At 46.2% G+C, this 22,215-nt stretch overlaps 2 protein-coding genes and 3 non-coding genes across 10 annotated transcripts in view; 4 read left to right on the top strand and 1 right to left on the bottom strand.

Annotated features, from left to right (window-relative positions):
• The window catches only part of Gmap (Golgi microtubule-associated protein), a 24,302-nt gene extending 15,151 nt beyond the window's left edge, over positions 1-9,151 (top strand). For 3 of the 4 annotated variants that reach the window (NM_001370008.1, NM_176734.2, NM_176735.3), the window contains 5 exons: positions 1,511-4,389; positions 5,090-5,253; positions 5,318-5,521; positions 7,646-7,921; positions 7,983-8,711. In NM_001370008.1, coding sequence (NP_001356946.1) covers positions 1,511-4,389; positions 5,090-5,253; positions 5,318-5,521; positions 7,646-7,921; positions 7,983-8,338 — 3,879 coding nt within the window. In that variant the 3' untranslated portion in view covers positions 8,339-8,711. Of the gene's footprint in view, positions 1-1,510; positions 4,390-5,089; positions 5,254-5,317; positions 5,522-7,645; positions 7,922-7,982 lie in introns of all 4 variants that reach the window. The other variant, NM_001298345.1, reaches the window with a different exon arrangement.
• mir-283 (mir-283 stem loop) lies at positions 5,884-5,983 on the top strand. Its single transcript, NR_047809.1, has one exon. It is a non-coding gene; the product is annotated as a mir-283 precursor RNA (primary transcript).
• Positions 6,887-6,974, top strand: mir-304 (mir-304 stem loop). The gene has a single exon (NR_047811.1). It is a non-coding gene; the product is annotated as a mir-304 precursor RNA (primary transcript).
• Positions 7,401-7,474, top strand: mir-12 (mir-12 stem loop). Its single transcript, NR_047813.1, has one exon. It is a non-coding gene; the product is annotated as a mir-12 precursor RNA (primary transcript).
• Positions 8,805-22,215, bottom strand: part of Ac13E (Adenylyl cyclase 13E) — a 43,402-nt gene continuing 29,991 nt past the window's right edge. The window contains exons 1-5 of one of the 3 annotated variants that reach the window (NM_001014745.2): positions 19,888-20,091; positions 17,844-18,121; positions 14,431-15,621; positions 14,261-14,361; positions 8,805-14,200 (exon numbers count right to left, since the gene is read on the bottom strand). In NM_001014745.2, the coding sequence (NP_001014745.1) occupies positions 10,668-14,200; positions 14,261-14,361; positions 14,431-15,621; positions 17,844-18,091 (5,073 nt within the window). In that variant the 5' untranslated portion in view covers positions 18,092-18,121; positions 19,888-20,091 and the 3' untranslated portion in view covers positions 8,805-10,667. Of the gene's footprint in view, positions 14,201-14,260; positions 14,362-14,430; positions 15,622-17,843; positions 18,122-19,887; positions 20,092-22,215 lie in introns of those variants that run through there. The other 2 variants (NM_057951.3, NM_001272646.2) reach the window with 2 other exon arrangements.

Raw genomic sequence — 22,215 nt, forward strand, 5'->3', positions numbered from 1 at the left:
TGTCTTTTCGGCGTTTCGATACCCTAAACGGGACGAGAGGGTATAATTACACACCCATGAAGTGGAAACGGGAAAGCGGAATGCCGGCCGAGCAAACAAACGCAGTGCAGACCGATGTCGGATCGGCGGCTATATAAGTGGATATATACATATATATGTACATATATACATACATATATGTATTAACAGTCCGGCCCGACTGCTTCGAGATCCGAGTGTGGGAATGGTATTTCTTTCCAGGATTTGTTTACACCCTCGTGTTATTTGAATGAAAGTACCATACATAGGTATTATCGTTCTGGCATCAAAGTGTTTAATCAGCATTATCCAAATTGAGATAAAGAGAGAAGCGCTGATCTTTAAGCTACCAAAAAAAAAAAATAATAATTTCATAAGGATGGTTATTCGTTTAGTTCAGTCGGTACTATTCCAAGCTAGTCTATACAATGCCTGTTGATTTTAAAGTAATTTTTTCGTATCTCTGTTTATCTGAGTTCCCATTAGTACCAGTTATATTGGCTATCATTAGCGAAACCGTATTCCAAATCACAAAACCTATTCAAATGACTGGCAAAGGCGAACCTTTGTGATTCATCGCCGTAAAGTCAGAGATGTGTGCATAGACACATGCATGTCGTTTGAGGTAATTTTAATTAGCTTGCCATATTTTTTCAAATATTTATTTCGTGGCCCGTTTCCCGTTGCTCGTCGTTGTTAATTTTATTTAACCCATTTTTTTTTACGGCCCCGACCATTTTGTTGGCGCCCGCTAAGCGGTCTCGTCATGGGTTTTATGGGGATTTCGTTGCTGGGACCTTATCGCTAGGGTCGCCAGCGTCGCAGTCGCCAGCGACAGAGGCAGAGGCAGAGGCAGAGGCAGAGGGCAGCCATCTTTGCTCAACTCATCCATAAACTCATTAACGCGCGCATGTCTCACGCGTTGCCGTCTCTTTTCCGCCGGCGGTACTTGCACCTGTTGTCCCACCCGTACCCACCTCCACCATCTTCACCAACTCCTTCTGGCCCCTTACCCACCTGCCATTAGCGTCTGCCAATTGACCTGGTTTGCTAATGAGTCAAAAGGGCTGGGGGGGGGGGGGGGGGTTGGACTCGGGTGGCCAAGTGGGCGACGCATGCGCAACAGGTGGCAGAAGATTGCGATTGGCGGCTAGGATATAATGAGTTGTGTGCTGTGCAAATCGAATGCCAACCAATCGAAAATCATCTGCGAATCTATTTGTAAATTTTTTAATAAGACATGATATCTTACAAATACTTTAATTTACATAACTAAAACTTGAGAAAGCAGCATTACAAGTACAGTTGAAAACAGCATCCTAAACGTGCAAGTCTTTCAGATAGATTTATGAATCCCCTTTTCGTTAGCCAGTTAACTAACTATGAATATAGCAAGTAACACAATGACCATTTGTTTATAACTGTCAATTAAAGTGTTGGCAGTAACTAATATTTGTGTTTTTCCCACTTTTATCTTTTTGCGCCACAACAGCAGAATGAAGAGCCCAATGTGGAGGACAGCTGGTGCTGGGAGCCCGATGGAGGTGACGAGAAGGGCGCCACAGGCGCCGGATCGGGCGATTCGGCGAGCAGAGACAAGGAGTCCGGACTCGTGGACATCGCACTGGGCAACGACGATGTGGTGCGGCTGAACAATCGCATCGCAGAGCTGGAGCAGCTCAATGAACAGCTAAATGTCTCGCTGGAGGAGCTGGACTCGCAGCATGAGCTGGCCATGCGGGATGTGCTCGAGCACAAGACGCAGCTGGCTGGTCAGGTGGCGAGTCTCAAACAATTACAGGCGGATCGCCTGGTGGAGCACGAATTGTCCAATGCCAGGCAGCAAAAGCAGTTGGACGAACTGCGGCAGACGTCTTCAGCCGCCAAGAAGCAGCAAGAGGAGCTGCAGCGAAGGGTGGAGCAGCAGGAGGCTGAGCTGATCGAGATGCAAGATCTGCTGGACAAACGTCGCCAGGACACTGCCGAGCTCATCGAACGCGTACGCGTGGCGGAAACGGAGCGCGAACGGCTGCTCAAGGATCTGGAGGAGACTCGGCAAGCCAAGGAGAAGAAGACCTCGGAGTCGTCATCGAACAGCTCCTCCACGGGCAAGCACAGCGAGGATGAGTTCATAGTTGTACGCCAAGCGGATGCCACGGGCTCTGGCTCTGCTTCCGGGTCAGATCGTGATCCAGATGCCGACGTCACTTCGCCGCCCTCGAAGGAGAAGCTGCGCGATCGTCTCGTCTCCCTAGAATCACAAATCTCCGAGCTGACCCTCGCCAATACCCAACTGCAGGATGCTCAGCTGGAAAAGCAGCTGAGCATCAATATGCTGGGTGAACAGCTCGTCGAATTGGAGAAGCGCTTGCGCCTCAGCGAGGCGGAAAAGGAGCAGCTTCAGGTGAACTTACAGCTTCGCCTGCAGCAACTGACCGTGCAGAATCAGGAGCTGAAACTCCACGCGGAGGCTGAGCAGGAAGGTCACGCCCAGAATCTGGAGGAGCAGCTGGGCGATCTGCGCGAGGATAACCAACGTCTGCGTCAGGAGCTAAAGACCAGCATAGCCCAGGCCAAGTTCCGACAGGCCATTGCCGAGGAGAAACAGGAGATTACGGATCTGGACGATGCGGACTCGGAGTACGGCACTTTCGAGCTGGATAAGCTGCGTGCTCTGCTCCAGGCCGAGATAGAGGATCGTTTGGACAGCTCGTTTCCGCAGCAGAAGCTGGAGCGAGCCTGGAACGCATTGAAGGATCGCTGGCACCGCCTCGACCTGGTCGAGCAGCGACTGGTGGACGTACAGAACCAACAGTTGGTCAGCGAGCACGAGAAGAAGACCCTCGAGGCGGACATCTCGCAGTATATTCTTCAGTGCGATGAGCTGATGAAGAACAATGACCTGCTGCTCAACGAACTGGACAAATACAAGCGCAACAAGCTGGAAACCATTGAGGAGCATCACGAGGAGACGATTGTGCAGCTGGAGGCCCAGTTGGAGGAGGCCAGACAGAAATTGGAATTGGCTTCTCTGTCTAGCCAACAGCAGATGGAAACCCATCTGATATCCAGTCCAGAAAAAACTCCCGTAGATAGCGAGCTTCTGGCCAAAATGGAGCAAAAGGAGCAGGAATACTTACAATTGCAGGAGCAGTTGGCCTTCGCCAAAACGGAACTGGACAAAAGAAATAAACTGCTGGAGAGGAATGGGGAACAGCTGACTAAACAGCAGCAGCAAAATCAGGCAGATCAAAAGAAATTGGAAGAACTTTCACAACTGCGGGAGACATTGCAACGTAGGGATGAGGACCTAAAGGAGCTGGAAGAGCAATTAAGCGCCGTTAGACAGGATCTAGATGAGAAGTCCATTCAGATGAAGATCAGTCAGGATCAGCACAAACTCCAGTTGGCCAATCTCCAAAATCAGTTGCAAGCCGATCAGGAGAAGCTAAGAGAACTGCTCCAGCTGCAGGACAAACTGGAGCAGCAAAAGGAGCTCATGGAAGTCGACCAGAATCAACAGATTACCATAATCAAAAAGGAGCTGGCCGAGACGACCAATCAATTGAGTGAGTGCCAGGAGAGGCTAACCGTCAAGGAAGCCCAGCTGGCGGAGATCCAACAGCAGTTGCAAGAAGTTAACGAGGAAAGAACAAGGTTGCAGGAGCAACTCCTGACCAAGGAGCAAGAATCTGGCTTGGACTCCGAGCTGGCAAAACGGAATCAGGAGCTTGAGGATCAGCTGCTAGCCAAGGAGCAGCAACTTCAGCTAAACCAAGCTGAACTGGAAAAACTACAAGAGACACTTCGAGTTAACGAAGAGCAGCTCCTTGCCAAGGAGGAGCAGCTTCATGCCAAGGAATCCCAACTGCAGTCTCTGGAATCACAATTGCAGGGTCAGCTAGCTGCCGATGAGAGCCAGCAACTTCAGCAGACCATCGATGGCTTGGGACAGGAGAAGAATGAGCTGATCAAGGTACTGCAGCAAAAGCACCAGGAGAACACCCAGTACTATGCGGAAATCCAGCGACTGCAGCCCTTCGAGCAGCAGGTAAAGGAATTGGTCAAGGAGCGCGAGAAGCTGCAGGATCAGGTCGGCTTTCTCAAGGAGAAGTCCGACATACTCACCACGAATCTGCTGACGGAACAGACCAACCAGCGACTCCTGCAGCAACAGCAGGCGGAGTCCCAGGAGCAGCAGGCCAGCACTTTGCGGGATCTGGAACGTTTGCGGGCCCATCTCCTTGAGATCGAGGAGCTGCACACGCAGGAAACTGTCGAGCTGCAGCGCGATCTGGAGGAGTCGCGCTCCCGTCAAGCGATCCTCGAGCAGCAGGTTTCCAAATCCAGTACGGCGTACACATCGGCCAGGTAGGAAAATAGAACAGAACAATTTACAGCTGAGGGAGGGGTCACCTTGGTTGCCATTGGCTGATATATTCGTCACACCAGCGATAAGCGATCGAAGCTGGCTAATTGCATTCGCCACATGTTCCCACACGATTCCAATTCCAATGACAATTGCCATTCCACCCACTCCATTCCGCCGCCGGCGGAATCGGACCATGCAAATTGCCGTCCATATTTCCGCATGCCTGGCAGTTCGTCTTATCGCCAGTTGGCAAATCAATTTCGACCTGGTTTGGATATCGTCACTGGGTGCTCTTGCATAAGAGTCCTTTGCCTGGTCTGCTGGCACCAGTTTGGACTAACTGCAGTTGCTATTTTTGGTTGGAAAAGGGGGGACTCTGTATCAAGTATCAATTAATTAATTTCGAAGCATTAGATTTTAAAAACTAGATTACTTTATTGAGAACTTTCTGCTGGGTGTTATTAAAATAATTACCTAAATTCAATAAAAAAAAATATAATGGAATTGGGCTTGGGAAAAGTGTTGATTGCTAGATTGTAGATGTGAAAGTAAGCCATGCACTTAAATGCATTTATATAGTTATTAAGTTACTTTTGCAAAAATGCAAAAACCTAGAGAACCAAGGAAATTTGAAATTACAATGAGCATTTCTTCGAAGTTTCATCGTCATTGAGTTAATCTTTTAATTATCCCCCTCAGCATTCGTGCGAATCAGCAGGCGGAGACGCTCCAGGCGCAGCACGCTCTGCTCCAGCAGCAGCGTGATGAGCTATTGGCCAAACTGGGCCAGTACGAGGATCGGGAGCTGAAGCAGCAGGCGGCGCTGACCAATCTGCAGTGTGCCCTGGAGCAGTTCCAAAATGGTAAGAGGACGCACACTATTTATAGCACATGACGATGATGACTAATACGGGTTGTCGTTTTTAGACAAGGATCATGACATCGAAATGGCCACGCAGAGGATTCGCCGCGAGATGCAGGCCCAGTTGGACCGACAGGGTCAGCTCCAGCTGGAGATGAGCGGCCTGCAGCAGCAGCTGGCGGAGGCCAATCAAGGATTGCGAGCTGCAGCCCGACTCTCGGATCAACTGGAGGCTGGACAGCAGACGATCGCCGTGTTGCGTGATGAAGGTAAGTGCCAGCGGAGCTGCTGAGCTGGTGGTTGTGCCAACCAACCACGTGTAGCTCCCCAAAACTGTATGCTTACGCATCCCGCGATTCACTTGACTAACCCAAAAACCTATTGAAGCACCTCCGGGATTACCGGCATGTTTCTAACCCACGGTGTTGCACCCCGATCGAAACTATACACACGTAACTACATATTCCCACTAAATCACGCATAAAACTGGGAAAATGCTTAGAAAATGTTGAATATTGCAAATCATTTACTTTGGGAGCGAGAGAGAGAGAGTATGCCAGTGTGTTTGCTAAAGAAAAGTAATAGTACTTAATGTTGAGATTGAAAAGAAAAAAATAGAGAAAAGTGTCACCTCACACGATTCTCAAAGGTAAATATCAGCTGGTAATTCTGGGAGCTAAGCCTAAATATGAAACACTCGGAATTTCAGTTGGTATCGACTTTTTTGAATTGCATTTGATCACCATAAGCGCAACAAAACGAAACCAAACACCACAAAAAAGAAAAAAACAATCAACATCAATTTGCAAAAAAAAAAACACACAGAAAAGTACCACAGAAATACAAAAAAGAAGGCAAATCAATAGATCGCACCTACGGCACGTGGCAAATGAAAATCTGTATTGGCTGTTAACTGCTCACCTCACCTCACAGGTAAACCAAACTAACTTGTCCGCTTTTGCGTCCGTCCAAAATGTCTTCTTCGAAACGGAAGTACTCACCGAAAGTAGTCATTTTTAATAACCCATCAATGTTGCAACCGAAAGTACACTGAAAACAATCCTAACTAGGCGCCTTTTGATGTTGTGAACTAATTAGTTAGTACTTTGTGTAGCCCTAAGTTCGAGTATCTGTGATTTGTATCTTTGGATCTACATGTTGTTTTAATGTTAGAAAATACAACGATAATTATATGTACACTCTATGCTGTTTGATAATATATATTTTTAGTATTTTTCATTTAATCCGAACACATGCATTTTTGAAACCGCACTTTAAAGTAGAGTATTGAAAGCTTTAACCCCTTACGCTGCCCCACACTTCTATTACTGAAACCCACCTATTTGTTGTTGATCGCTGCTTCCTTTGAATGTATCTTTGGCGCTTATTGTTTTATACCCATTTTGATTATTTAATTTAATATTGCTTGTGTACAAGCTATACGTATGAGCGTTTTTTTACACACACGACACATCCAGGGACAAGAAACTCTGTACTCTATAAACCGTATAAACCGTAAACCGTACCATCCGTTATCCGTAATTCGTAACCCGTAATCCGTACCAAAAGTAAAAACAAAAAAAAAACAAAGAAAAAAAGTAACATGAATACAAAAACCAGTACCAATTGTATCTGCAGCATTGAATAATCTCAATTTGTAAATGTGAGCGGTTTAAGCCATTTGACGCACTCACTTTGCAATTGGAGATTGCTCGAGACTGCGGCATATGCCACATTATTATGTACACACCTTATGTATAGCCTATATATATATTTATATATATCTACCGCCTTTATCTACTCTGCATGTCTGCATAATGCGTATAAATAAATATATACATCATATATGTATCTATCCCTATGCCTCTAAATATCGTTTGGATATGCTGTCTGATCTGTTTCCGTTGTCGTATGCCCTTGTTCTCTCTCCTATTTTTTTTTAGTTTGTTATTTTCATTTTCGTTTTCCCTTAAATTTGCATTTGAGCGAACCAAATAATTGACCAAACCCAGCCAGCTGAGTGCAGAATCAATCACCACTGACCAGTAGATTCCAGTCGAGCCATCGGAGCAAAGCAATCCGATTGGGCAATAGGAACCCATTGCCGCGACGCACTGAAGGATCGTCTGTACGAAGGAGCAGCGTCTGTACGGTTGAGTATTACATCAGGTACTGGTGTGCCTTAAATCCAACAACCAGTACTTATGTCATACTACGCCGTGCACGGATCGCACTAACCGCATGACCAACAACCAACGCGCGCGCTTCACCCAAACGGATGTGCCTCCCTTCGAGTTCCACTCACATGATCATGCCTCTAATTTAAACGCCCATTCAACTTTCAATTCCGGTTACTAATCCTGCATAATCTTTGCTCCTTTTCTCATGCCCAGTGGAGAGCCTAAAGGAGGCGAATGGCCAGCTGGAGCAGCGGCTCAGCAGCAGCGAGAGCAGCCAGACGGACAAGATTGACAAGAGCTTGATCAAGAGCCTGCTCATTGGCTATGTGGTCAGTGGTCATGCGGGGGATAAGCAGCAGGTGCTGCGCATGATCTCCTCTGTGCTGGACTTTAATGCCCAGGAGGCGGATAAGGTGGGACTCAATAAGCAGCAAAGCAGCTGGCTGGGCGCCATTCTCGGTGGCGGTTCCGCCACAGCGTCGGCAGCAGGTAAGCTACCATTTCAATGTATACCTCAAAATCGTATCTGATATACGTATCTATTCATCAGGATCTTCGCGTGGCAATGAGAACCTGGTGCAGGCCTTCGTTCAATTCCTGGAGCAGGAGTCGCAGCCGCAGGCGCAATCGCGACCCACGTTGCTGAGCATGACGGGCCAGATGGATGGAGTGACATCCGCCAGTGCCACCACTTCCACAGCTGCCACGTCAGGCCATCTTCCGCAGGCTTCTTCTTCATTTTCACCGGCGACACCAGCAGCAAGTCAGCAGGATCCTGCGGCTCCTCGCACGCCGCCCGTGGGTGGCTCACCACAGCTGCTGGCCATGGGCTCCAACGAATTTGCGCCCACACGCAACTCCAGCTCGATATTGAAGGACATCCTCAGCGACTCCTGATTGTTGTAGAATAGTCGCGTCTTTATGTTGTCGTGTGTTTTTTTTATTGGATAATTTTAGCATATTTTAAACCCACTTGTAAACGTGCAATCGTGTCGCCCGTATTCGGAAACATATGTCCCGCATATATCTCGCTATATATATATATATTTATATATATATTTAACTATATATATCTCCAAAACTGTAAAATGTCTGTATGTGTATATGTGCAACACTAGCAACTTGTAAATATGTAATATGCAACTTGAACATGTCGAGGGCAGCAGAAAATAGTAGAACCCAATGGTTTTGGCCAGTTTTGCTTGCCTGTGACACGCCTTCACAGCGGCCTTGCTAATGAGTAGCCGCCAAATAATAAAAATAATTAAATAACTAAACGAACCAATTGTATTTGCAGTTTTCACTTCGATTGTAAGCCGTTCTTCCCAGCTAAAAAATGAAATGCAACAATATTCTTTTAAGTACATACAATATAAGACTGCTGCCTTGGTTTATTTTTATTTCTACACATCGCGCTTAGTAGGTTTGCCTATAACATTTCGATAAACTCTTTGAAATCGTTTGCTAAAACACACGTAGGACACACGTAGGATCCACATACATTTGGTTATGGCCATGGATGGCTGCTGTTTGTATCTCAGCGTTAACAACATTTAAACATTTCTACACATCGTAAACAGGACTGCTAGACTTCTCATAAATATCATTCGCTCTTTGAGTTCAATTGTTTTTTTTTCTCAGTTTCGTTTTTGTTTTATAAAAATATACAATTATAAATATAAATATTCATATATATACATATATATCATTTGTATATATATATATATATATTATGCAGTATGTACACTTAGAGGTTTCAAAAAGACAAGAAAAAAATGTACGTCTTTTTAGTTTTTTTTTTCGCTCAATAAATTAGTAGAAAATACTTGTTTGTTGTTAATATAAAAATACAATAGGGTCCATAGGTTTCGATACACATACACGTTTACATTGCAATATATTTTCACTGATTTTGGTAATTCGTTTTTTTGATTTTTTCTTATTTTTTTTTTCGTGGCGGAAATAGAGTTCTGCTTAAGTTTACCATTAGAAACTGGCAATGTTGCATTGCACAAAAGGTGTGTTTGTATAAAAAAATTATACAAAAGGCTATAAAATTATTTTTTCCGGTGTCTTGGGGGTTGGTGTGTGTGTGTGTGTGTGTGTGCGTGAGTGTGGTGAAAGCTTTTTTTTTTGGTGGGTGAGTGCGTGTCTTTGTGTGTGTATGGCAAGCATTTTGGTGCATACTTTTCGGTCGTTTGCTGGGGTACATTTTATGTAAAAGCTGCATGTTATAACTACATACATATGTAGATCGTATAACTGCTTTACTAGAAAAAAAACTTTAAAAAAAATATATGAAGCTACACTGGGAAACCAATTTCCACGCCATTTACTGCGATGTAATAGCTAAAAACAGACGACGAAATTATCATTTGGTTATGATTCTTCGAAATCCGAAATAATCCGACCCCAAAAAACCCCGCTTATATGGCAACAGATCTTCGTCTGCGAAACACAATCAGCAATCGTTTAACTTTAGCTACGTACATTTATATACACACATTGATCAACATCGAACAACGGGCCAATACATACAGGTAATATCCATTCGTTGGCTCAAAAAAATTGTTATTTAGTTACTTATATGCATAGTGGGTTAACTCTATGGTACATTGAATCTACATACAATCCACATCTATATTTCGCTACTACCATTTAAAGCCACATATTTCCATTAGTTTAATTAAGTGTAGTTAATTCTATTTGAAAAAAAAAACAGTGGTAGAATGGAAAGAAAGCACTTCGTTTGGTTGTGCAGATGAGTCAACTGGCGGCTAGTAACACTTAAACACACACATATTTTGCATATGCCGAATGGTCTGCTTCTGTTTGGAGTTTCAATGCTCCAACACGTTAGCCATCCCGAAAAACGCAGTTAACAACAATCAATCGATGGATCAATCAATTAACCAATCAATCACTAGCAACTTTTACCCGATTCTATCGTTCCTAACGTTTCTATCTATTCATATTCATTTATATCACAAAAAACACGGTTGCTTTTTTTAATTTTCAACCCCCCACCCCTTCGGGTAATTCCTCGCCCCGCCCCACCGATTTTTTATCCCCTGGATCTGGTTTGGTTTTCTGGCAACAGCTCCATACTCTTAGCCACTTGTGGTTGTCGACGACGGATGGTCTGGTTGTCCGGGAAACTTGCTGCCCTACCGTTAGAGTCATTAAATGCAATTTTGAAACCATTTTTCAAGTGCCTTGCTACCCCGCAATTTTCCTAAGTTTCCACTGGCATTGAGTTGTTGTTGGCTGTTGTTGTTGTGTTGCTGGTGGCAATGTTGTTGTTGATGTTGCTGCTGTTATGGTTGTTGTTGTTGGTTAGGGTAATTGTGTGGGTGTGGCTGGTGGCTGCGGCGTTGGGTGCCAAGTGGCTGCCACCATTCGCCTGCAGCGATTCCTGTGACTTGAAGAGCGTGGTGGTCTCACTGGAGTGCAAGTCATCATCCTCCTCCTCTTCCTCCTCCTCCTCGTCTTTGTCCTCCGCTTGCTGCTCGCCCTGCACCACATCCTCATCCCGCCCCTCGTGCTCCATCTTCTTGGTGCCCAATTGTTCAACCTTATCAGCCTCGTCATCATCCAGTGGATTATCTCTTCGTGTCGTGTAGAGGAACACCTCCATGTGATCTTTGCCCTTTACATAGACACTGCCACGTGGCTCGAACTCATAGCGATTGGTGAGGAAGGGCAGGCAATCCTTGCCCACCTGAATGCGATTGGGTAGCCCGGTGGAGTCCATTCTGGAGGCCACATTGACTGCATCGCCCCAAATATCGTAATACAGCTTGCTAGTACCGATTACTCCCGCCGTCACATCGCCAATGTTCATGCCAATCCGCAGGATGAGATTGAATTCCAACAGATCCTTGTTGAAGGCATCCACCACCTCCTGCATGGCGATTGAGAACTCCATTAGTGTGTGAATATGTTCGTCCCCCGTGCCGCGATGCGAGGGATCCAATCCACTGGCCGCCATGAAGGTCGAACCAATTGTCTTGATCTTCTCCACAGCCCGGAATTCCGGACGTGAGAGCAGCTCATCAAAGTCACCAATCAGCTCGTTGAGCACTCGCAGGAACTCCTTGCCACCCAGATAACTCTCGTCGTACATCTCATTGAAGTTCACGATCGAGGCAAAGATGATGGCTATGTTGTGATGGTTCTCCGAGTACTTGGCCGTGTTCTTCAGATGCTCAGCCACGTGCTTGGGTATAATGTTGTGGAGCAGCATGTCGGCCTGGTTCTTCATGTTCTGCACTCGGACCTTATCCTGATTGGCCACCGCATTGCCGTAGAAGGTCAGCCGATAACCAATCTCAAATTCGCGATTAAGGAACCAGACCAACACCAGGATGAGCAGCAGATCCAGATAGATTTCCACATGATAGTCCTGAAACCACTTGATCTCCTGGATGAAATTCGACGCCTCCTGATCCTGCTGCTGGTCACTCCGATTGTGACTGTAGACCATCAACTGGGACACTGCAATGCCAATAAAGCAGAGGGCTGCCAAAAAGGCCAGTACATTCCGCACCCAACAATTCAGCTGTGTGAAATTGCAGAAGTGCACGATGCACACAAAGATCAGGAATCCATAATGGTACTCAAACGCCTCCAGTTGCTCCAAGTCCAGGAGCAGAAAGTTGGCGATGATCAACAGCACTGGCATGGCCATCAGAACGGCCAGGCAAATGTGCCACGGATACCAGCTGGATATGGCCTCGAAAATGCGATCGGCACAGGACTCAAAATGTGGTCTTCCTCCCGGTGCAGCTCCTCGCTCATCCCGCTCCAAATCCTCACTGGTCGTCGACTTGGAACGGAATCGATTGCTAACATTGCTACCGCTCTGCCGGCGACACATTTGCCTTGTGAAGAGGAAGAGGGCGAACACTTGGATGCCTGTGAAGCAGGAGAACAAGGTCACCCACAGCCGGAAGCTGGGCGACACCGTGTTCTGGGTCATCAAAAACAGCGAGACGGAGATGCACAGATAAACCGCAATCCCCACGAATATATCAATGTAGGTATTATAGCGTGGCGTGGCCAAAGTCGGCGGTCCTTCCGTCTCATTTTCCGCTCCAAAACGATGGGCCTTCGAGCGGAAATCGCGTTCCAACTGCCGTGACTTGAAGTATAAACTGAATTTCCGCAACGGCGGTTTGACCAGATAGCTCCTCTGCGACCTGGCATTATCCCGAACGCAACGGATAAGCTGAAGATCCGATTGCTTGCGCAATTGCTGCAGGCAGGCGGCCAGTGGATCCGCCATTTGCGAAGAGCAGGCGGGCATCAAAAGAGGCGGTGGCGGTTGTACCGCCAGCGGAAGACCCAGTCCCTGGACCTCTCCCAAATTGGAGATACTGGACGTGGAGCTGGTAAAGTAACCGGAGACCCTGTGCTGACTAATCGCCGTCTGGTTGAGTGCATAGATTTGCTGTTGGATCGAGGATCTGCGCGAGTTGCTCTTGATCCCGGAATCCTTGCGCGACGTGGCCGATGGGCAGATGCTCGACTGGCGGGAGTGCGTGGGCGGAAAGATGCCACCACCTCCGACGGAGTTGCCCGGAGCTGGCAAGCAACAGGGACTCGTTGAGGAAGGGCCCGGTTCCAGGCTATTCGGTGTGGGTCTACCGGTTGCCAAGGTGGATGCTCGTGGTCGCGGGAGTGGCGATTGCTCTACTGGCGGCGCTGTCTGGGAGGTACCAGCTCTTCCTTCGGCCCCAACTCCTGCTGGTCCTGCTCCGTTCACCCCTCCCGTTGACTGGCGGCCACATTGCGATCTATAGCTGCCCGAACGACCGAATGGAGATATATCGCTCCGTGACTGACTGATGTAGGATCGCACATCGATGATGTCATCGTACATGGAGTACTGACCAGGAGAACAGCAACCCCCGCCTCCACTGACTCCCGCCTCCGGCGATCTGAGCACACTGCTTGCCAGTGCCGTGGATGTAGCTGCATGATGGAGCACCGGACGAGCGGCCGGAATGTCCAGGGTCTGAGTGCGATGGTTGGACTCTACCAAAACGGGCAACTGCTGATAGCCACAACCGTTGCCATTTTGCATCTGGTTGTCCATGAATGCCAAGGTCTCCTCGGGATTCAGTTGATTATGCTGGTGCAGCTCCTCCTTCTCCTTCTCCCGCTCCCTCTCTCTTTCCTTGTCCAGATGACCGGCGGAGGAGCTGCCGCCACAGCTGCTCCTGTTGGTTAAATCCTCAAATCGCTTAAGGAATCGAGGAATTTTCCACACCTTTAGCTTGATCTTCGATCGCGTTTCGGCCGCTGGTGGATTTGCCGGCGGTAGCAACGGTGGACTGACTGGTGGTTGTTCATCAGAGTCCAGACTGCCGGGCAGGGACTTGGTGGTAATGATGATCTTCGGTCGTTCCCGCACCACAATCACCGGAGGAATTCCCGCTGCCGCCGGATGGATGATGCCACGTTCCACATCCCGGTCGCGGCTCTGCGACTTCTTACGCATCTTCATGCTCAACGAGGTGAGACGCGGTCGCATGGAGAGTACCGGCGAGGGATTCAGCGAGCTGGATAGCTGACCCACCGGCGAGGCCGGAGGAACGTTCGGCTGCACCGCCGACACATTGGTGGCACTCTGGGAAAGGGAGGCGCCATGGGCGCCGGGCAAGAGCAGGGAACTGCCAGTGGCATTCGCAGGCATGCTGGGACTCAGGCTATTGGTTCGTGTGAAGTCGCGTCGTCTTCCCACCACGAAGTAAGTACGATGACCTGATGGAATGACACGCTTTAGGGGATTTCCGGATGGAAGTAGTCAAAGAGCACACTCACCAAACACCTCCTCGCCCTCCTCCAAGTAGTAGGCATCGCCCAAAAAGCTGGATGTCTCCTGCGAGATGTGCACCTGCTCCGGTTTGCCCGAGGATTCCATTCTGGGATAGGGATAAAGCGGAAGTTAGGCAACTGTAATCTTTGGCAGTGATACCCACACGACAACTTACTTATTGGCCAGGCTGACGTCGTTGCTCCACACATCGAACTTCACCCGCCTCGTGCCGACGATCCCGCAGAGAACTGTTCCCGTGTGGACGCCCACTCGCATCTTGACACCCTCGTGGCGCTGGGCATCGAAGCAGCGCATGGCATCAATCATGCCCAGACCCATTTCCACACAGCAAATGGCGTGATCCGCCCGTGGCTCTGGACAACCGGACACGCAGTAGTAGCAATCGCCCAGCGTGGAGATCTTCTCGCAGCCACTCAGCGAGCAAAGGTCGTCAAAACGCTCGAAGAGATCGTTGAGTATCTCCACTAACTGTTCGGCTGTTTTCGTGGAGGACATGCGGGTGAAGCCAACGATGTCCGCGAATAGAATGCTCACGTTCTCCATGCTGTGCATGTGGAATGGTCGGAACAGGGACTTCACATCGTTGGAGGCACGTGGTCGCATGTAGTGGGATTCCGGTGGCAATCCACCGGCATCCAGACCCGACGGACCACCCTCATTGAGCAGCATATCGGCCACTTTCGGCGGCATCACCGAGTGTATCATCTTCTCCTTGAGCTGCTTTTCCATCTCCAATTGACGACGCACGAGGAGATTCTGACCCACCTTCATGAAGGTGCCGCGCATGCGCACCAGATTCATGATCAGCACATGCACGCCCACCAAATGCACACTCAGATGGGCCATTATCCGCAGTATGAGTATCCTATTGCTGGGATCTCCGTTGGCTTCCATTCCTGATCCCCCAGCTGCTCCACCTCCGCCGTGCATGGGACCTCCATGAATCGCACTGCATCCGATTACCATGTGCGAGACCATCTCGAAGGCAATCGAATAGCTAATCGCCGTACTGGCGCCCAGCCACAAGGGCATCGGTAGAGCCGTGTAGATCAGCAGAACGATCTCCAGGCAGATGGCGAAATGACCCAGCGGACTGAACGCCCGGCCCGTGTAGGTGAGGAATGCCAATGAGGCGCCGCAAAGTAGCAGCGCAGTTACCGCCGAGGTCACCGTTCGGTGCTCCCTGTACAGGTCCCAATGGGTGAAGCACAACGCCATGATGGTGACCAGCGAGAGCATCGAAAAGGAGCTAGAGATTGGGCGCCAGAAGTCCTCCGATCCGCCATCCACCACAAAGTACAGGCACCACATCAGCGAGCAGAGCAGGATGTACGAGAGGGTGAACCTGAAAGGCAGACGTATATAATCATTAGAAACGAGATCCCAGAAGCGAAAAGGAAATAATTGGGATTGTATTTCCGTTTTAATGGTATAAGTAACTAATTTTTAAAGACCAGCCACGACTGCATGCAACGAAGGGAACATTTATGGCAACCAAAGCTTTGAACTTTAAAGATTAATGGGTTAGGTGCAGTACAATATGCCCAAGAAGCCAAGGACTTGACCCAACTGGGTGGCGCTGGGGTTTTTTCCCAGTTGCCAGCGATGGCAAGCACTTCAAGATTCTTACGTTCATCCCATTTAACTTTCGCTTGCAGGCAGGCAGTGCTATTCATCCTAATTAACGCCAACTGCAGCGAAAGGAAAGCGGCTGAGAACTGGAGCGGTAAGCGGAGAAAGCGGCTTACTCAACTCAACTTTCCAAGCTGTCACCATGGGAACTTTTGCCAGTGGAACTGCATTCATCACCCACTTGGTTCCGCTCCAGGGAGCAGAGGTCATTGCGGAACTAAACGGGTAATGCTGCCCAGATGACGACCACCACCTGCCCGCTAATCTCCGGCCATTGTTGATGGCTTAGCCAGCTGTTGGGACCAGGAGCTGTCGCCATTGTTTCGAGCAACTTTGGTTGGTAGCACCCTTGGTCTCTCCATCAAAAGTTCCCCAAGTGAAAAAGTGTCAAGTGCAGAGCAACTGCGCCTTCCATCTTGGAAAATTCAAATTTCGGACTTGACGAACTTAAAACTTTCCGAGGCTTACATATGCCAAAAGCTGGTTCGAGAAACTTTTCTATTTTAAAGTCCTAGTAAATGAAGTAGTGCAAATGGCAACTTCCAGGAATCACAGGTGATTCGAACCAATTTAGGGAAATTGTAAAAACATTTGGCTAAGATGGAGATTGCACACATGTCTAAAGTACAAAATATGGGTAGCAAACTCATTAGACAGAAAAATACCAAATGAAAGTTAATGCCTTCACTAGATTTTTGAAAAGTTAGCTTCATCCCCAAGCGAACTTAATATATTTGGTTTAAAAATTCCCCAGGTGACAGGACTGGCAGCCAAATCGATTGGTTGTTTGCCTATTTCTGGTGCCGCACGCGAAACTGCTGCAATTGGCCGCCAAATGGCCCGAGATGGCATTGACCTGCAACTAACCCCAAGCCCCTTAACCCATACCTCTTACCCCGTAACCCATACCCCCCTTCGTCCACCTCTTTTGGGTAGGCACACGCCAACAGAGCATTTATGGCGGCAATTTCGCCATCCTGCGCAGTTACCAGCCCCTTTGCCACTAATTCCGGACCCCTGTTCCCCTGATCCCGACCAGAAACCCATGTTCTTTGGCGTCGTGTTGATTGCATGCACGTCCGTGTGTTGGACTCCCCTGCAATTCCATGGCACCGTACACCTGCAAAAGGGTTAGTAAAAAAGGGTCTATCCAGGCGGAAGGCAGTCGTTGGGGTCTTTGGGCTAAATGGAATCTCCGCCAGGTGTCAGCGAACCTGTGACTTTTAAACACATAATTGGATGTGGAAAAGTGGTTTGAAGTGTATAATAATAAATACATATTTAATAGGATTTTTTGAGGATTTTTAGGTACTGAAAGTTTTTAGATTTTCCATTCCGCCACAATTACTAAAAATAAACTAGTGGGTGCAGCCAGCATTTGTTAGCCATTTATTTTCGTGCTCAATGCATTTGCCTCACTTTCTAAAGGTTTTTCCATTTTGCACACCATTTTTTACGTATTTATAACGATTTAAACGAAAAGATATTTAAATTGTTCCAAATCGGGGTGAATAAATGACGTTGTAAAAGCTTTAAACTGACTGTATTCCCCTGGTAGAGTTGGCCTATTTGTTCTTTTGATTGCGCTGGCTGACAGCTCGATTTGCATAGTTGAGTACTTGAGCAGTTGGGTGGAAGCCACGATGATGGACGGGTTGACCCACTGACCCCCCTTCAGATTTAATTCCGTTTTGGATGCCATCCCTCTGTGATTTTAATTACAAGAGCGCGGGAAAACCCAATGCTACTGATAAAAATATTCAAACCCAAAATAAAGCATATAATTTAAGAACACAAATCATATGAATCTGAATTTGGAAAGGGGAAATAAGGTACTTTAAAATTTTGTTGCCTTCACTGATTTAGAGTGAAGGAAAGTTGTAATTTTGTTTCGGATATATTGCATAGACTGCATGTGGCGTCTATATCCCTCACCTGTATCGCATGCGGACGTGTGGAAAGACGCTGGCCTGGTACTGCTCCTCGAGGACCGGGGAATCGAACTTGGGGTCCAGCCAGGATTTGGCCGCCGCCCGCTCGAATGCCACTGGGAGCATCACGCTGCAGCAGGAGTGCCGCCGGCCCGTCTGGCTCAGGTAGGTCTGGATGTGGGGCGCCAAGGCGATCTGGATGTCATCGGTGGAGTTCGCACGGCTATCGTTGACCAGAACGCCCGGCGGCATCGCCCTGGAGCTCACCGACTGGCGGCGCGACTGCAAGTAAAGGAACGAAATGCTTAAATAGTATTGCAAGATATAGTGTATCTAAAATTTATCCTAGTTAATGATATTAGTACGTCTATTAAATATTATTAATACAATTTAAGTGGCTTGTCATTCCTTTCGGCAATAATAAATACTGGAATGTAAACATGATTTAATTTCAATTTCTAAAAACAGCATTTTAGCTCTTTTGACTTTTAGAAGTATAAATTTTTAAACAATTACGCGACTAAAAGAGTCCGCAAATCGTGTGGCACAAGAATAAAAGTAAACAAAATTATAATTAATAGCAACAAAGGGGTTGAAATGCGGGGATTAGCGTATTATTTAACGGAGCAACGGAGGCTGCCATTGCGAATGGGCGTGGCGGTGGGTGCGAGGTCAAAGGTCACGGCCAAGGGACCCCAAATCTTTGCCATTTCGCAAATGGGTCAATGGCTTTCCGAGCTATTATTTCCCCAGGCGAATCGCACAAAATTGCACTGAGAATCTGGCATTTTTCACTTTATTTCAACTGTATGATATTATTTAAAAAAAACATTAAACAAAAACACATATCAACGACCCAAAAACTAGTGACGATCGCACCTCACCACCAACACACCAGAGTTCTAATATCTTTACTTTTGTAACGAAAAATGATTTTTTTTTAAGAAAATACAATTTCCAAAAATTATGTGCACATACAGTGCTGTTCGTCACTACGTGGACTGCCGGCCACTGTGATAAATCTCTGATTTATGGCCCTCGTAAAAATTCCTTTTGAAACGCTTTTTAATTTCCTTTGCCAGTAGTATTTCTCATTTTTGATTATCACCAAAAATTGCCGCAGCGCAAGTCACGCGACATCGGCTTTGATTTCTGATTTCCGATTTTTGACTTCTGATATTTGCCAGCTGATTTGCGATTGTTGATTTCATTCGGCCTTCAATTTCTGACAATCTTATCGGGAAATGGGCGAACGATGGGTGCCCAGAGAGCCAGAAGCCAAAAGCCAAACGAAAGCAGCAGCCCAAATGCAGCCAAAAATCGCTGGGAAAATCAAAAAGCAAAAGAAACTTAAATGTTGGATGCCCAATCGCATCGCGTATACGACCCGTGGGCGGCACTCGAGCGAAACGTTCAAACAAAACGAACAAAGTTGCTAAGTTAATCATAAAAGCATTCCCCATACAAAGCGACTTGGTTGTTCATTAAGAAGCCGCTAAAAAGTCGGTCCAAAAATAGAAGTTGGTGGAATAAAAAAAAAATTAATAGATAAGGTGCGGAGTAACAAATCTAAAAATGCCCCCAACACAATCTATCATTTCAATAATTTCATAAGCTATTTTAAACATTGTTAGCTACTCGTAAAAGTGCTAAGATTTCATTGGTAAAAGTCTTAAAATAAAACATTTATAGTTACGATCAAATAGAACAAAAAGTTTGAATGTCGAACAAAGGGGTATTAAAAATGTTCTGACAAGCTTTTATTTATTTGCGTGGGGCTAAGATACAAGAAACAAGCGCGATTACAACTTTCTTTCACCTTTTTCCCCTTTGAAGCGACTTTTGGGATAAAGTTAACCAAATCTGTGGGCATATTGGGTTTTCTTTTGACCGCTGAATCCTTTTCGTAACCGCCTACCCAAGCCAAAGCAAATATTTAATTTGCAAATTGCTAGCTGACCCTTGAATTGCTCTTAATATTTTGTTTTTTTGTTTTTCTTCATCATTTAGGGATTGCGGTTTTCTAGTCTTCAATTGCTCCTACCTACCGAATAACAATCCACACAAATTCCATGAACGTGAGTTAAACATTGCACATATATTCGAATGGTCGGCAAATGCGCGACAATAACGTTAAAATAAACAATTCACTTAGAGTCCAAGCATTTTCGTCGTATTTTCTTCGTTATTTATTGGCAATTGGAAATTTGCCTCTCGCGCTATGCGTACGTTATTCGATTCGATTTGAATTCGGATTTGGATTCGATGTGATACGATTCGATGCGATGCGATTTGATGCGATTTCATTTGATTCGATTTGAGAGTGAAACGAAAACAGTAAACGATACGGCGGCAAAACGGAAACAAATGGCTTTCAAGCGGCGAAGCGGTGCGGTTCAACGAATTCCGTTGACGCGTCGCTGAATGAGAACTGATTTAAATTTTTTCGGTGCGACGTTGGGGATTGTGTCGATTGTACCGCCGTCGATCGCCAGCGGTAAAATAGCAAACAGCAAACAGCTGACAGAGGCAGAAGCAGAAGCCACAGCCACATCGTTTGGAGAATGCAAAAAGCAGTCAGCTTATCGTCTACCTGATAAGGCCAGGTGAGCGAGAATTGGCGGCGAGTAACTGAGCAATCGCTCGAATCGCTGGAATCGAAATCGAAGAGCGATATAGATAGGGATCTATCTACTTGAGATCAGTCCAGTTTTGAATAACGCTTTCAAGTGGCCAAGGATTCCCGGCCATAATCTATGAGGTCATATTCAGAGATACCCCCTTTTTGAAGTTGGGCGACTTTGTTGTTGGACCCGTTGGAAATATAACAGAAAAAAATTAAATATAAATAGCGCTCGGCTATTCCGGCAGTTGTAGCCAGATAAGATAAGGATCGCCCCCAGACACGATTCTTTCTTTGCCATGTGAACTGGCCGGGTAAATCGCCTTGAACTTCTTCGGCGAGTGCACTCATTTACACACTAACCCCTTCGCGCTGCCATTCACTAACTTACACTTGGAGAAAAGATAGGGTAACTTGTAGGAATTACTTTAGCAAATTGCAAGAATATATGAGTATTTCATTTAATTTACTTATTATAAGGCCTTTGAATAATATTTATTATTGCGTCTGGCCTAAGTTGATCTCATTAGTATGTTCATAAGATCAATGTCAACTTCGCAATATAGTATACCCAGGAATTAACACATTTGCTGAAATTATATGCAAATACAGGCAACAGAGGCGGCACAAGTAGCTAAGAAATTAGCAATAAATATATATATTTTTATTTATCAAGTACTGACTTTTTCGAACTTTGAACTGCAAAAAACAAAAAGGTATAAAAGGCAGTAATGCCTCCAAAGATGCTTCTGACAACCCATGATCTTGTAGATACATATTAGTATGTGGCAGATAAGAGATACGAGCGATATGATAAAATGCCGAAACGCTGACAAAAGCAGATGTCTTGCGTATATTATTTCTCTTCTTTATTATCGTGCACTCGGCCATTCGAGGAATAAGTCCTCTTTCTTCTCCAGTCCATATATGTATGTACATATAGATATATATATATTGTATAATACAATGCATAACATATATGGCCCGACTTAATTTGGCCATTAAGCTGCTGTCCATGGCTGCGGCTTCGAATATTCCTTTGATTGGCTTTCTAGAGTCCTGGCCAGCGTCCCTTTTCTATTTACATTCGATTTAAGAGGCCTTTGTGATGTTGGCTCAGTGGCTTGCATAATGCATTCGGCAATTGGGGACAGGAAATTGGAATTCCGTTGGCAGTCGTCTTGAATTCTTGGCCAGCAAGTACCACCACTACCACTACAACTCAACTGGCTGCAAATCAAATTCCAAATATTTGTTTAATTAAACTCTCTTGGCAGCCGCATCAATTCCCCTGGCAAACGACAACAAAAGCGGCAAACTGTTAAGAAGTTTTTGAATATTAATTAGCAGAAAAGCCAACGGCAGAGGCAAAAAGCCAAGTAGCAGCCATGTTGGCTGCCACTTATCAGTAAACTGATAAATTTACGCCGGATTTTTCAGTACGGCGATTCCGAGGCGGAGGCGGCCGAGGCGAAGGGGCGTGGCATGGATATGCCTAAGAAGTTACCATCGATAAATCGATCTGTTTTGCAGGTGGATAAAAGGTATGCTCATATCAAATTTGCAGACGGTCGTTGATTAGTGGTATAATAATATGACTAAGACTTTGATTTGAATATATATAGGAAGCAGAAAAACATTTTATATGTATTATTTATATATATAAAAAAACAGAATAAAATATCAGTAGAGCCTAAACATATTGGTTCAATTACTTAAAAATCACATAAACTTTCAAGAACAATTTTAGTAA

Source organism: Drosophila melanogaster, chromosome X (assembly GCF_000001215.4).
Source record: "Drosophila melanogaster chromosome X".
Classification (NCBI taxonomy): domain Eukaryota; kingdom Metazoa; phylum Arthropoda; class Insecta; order Diptera; family Drosophilidae; genus Drosophila; species Drosophila melanogaster.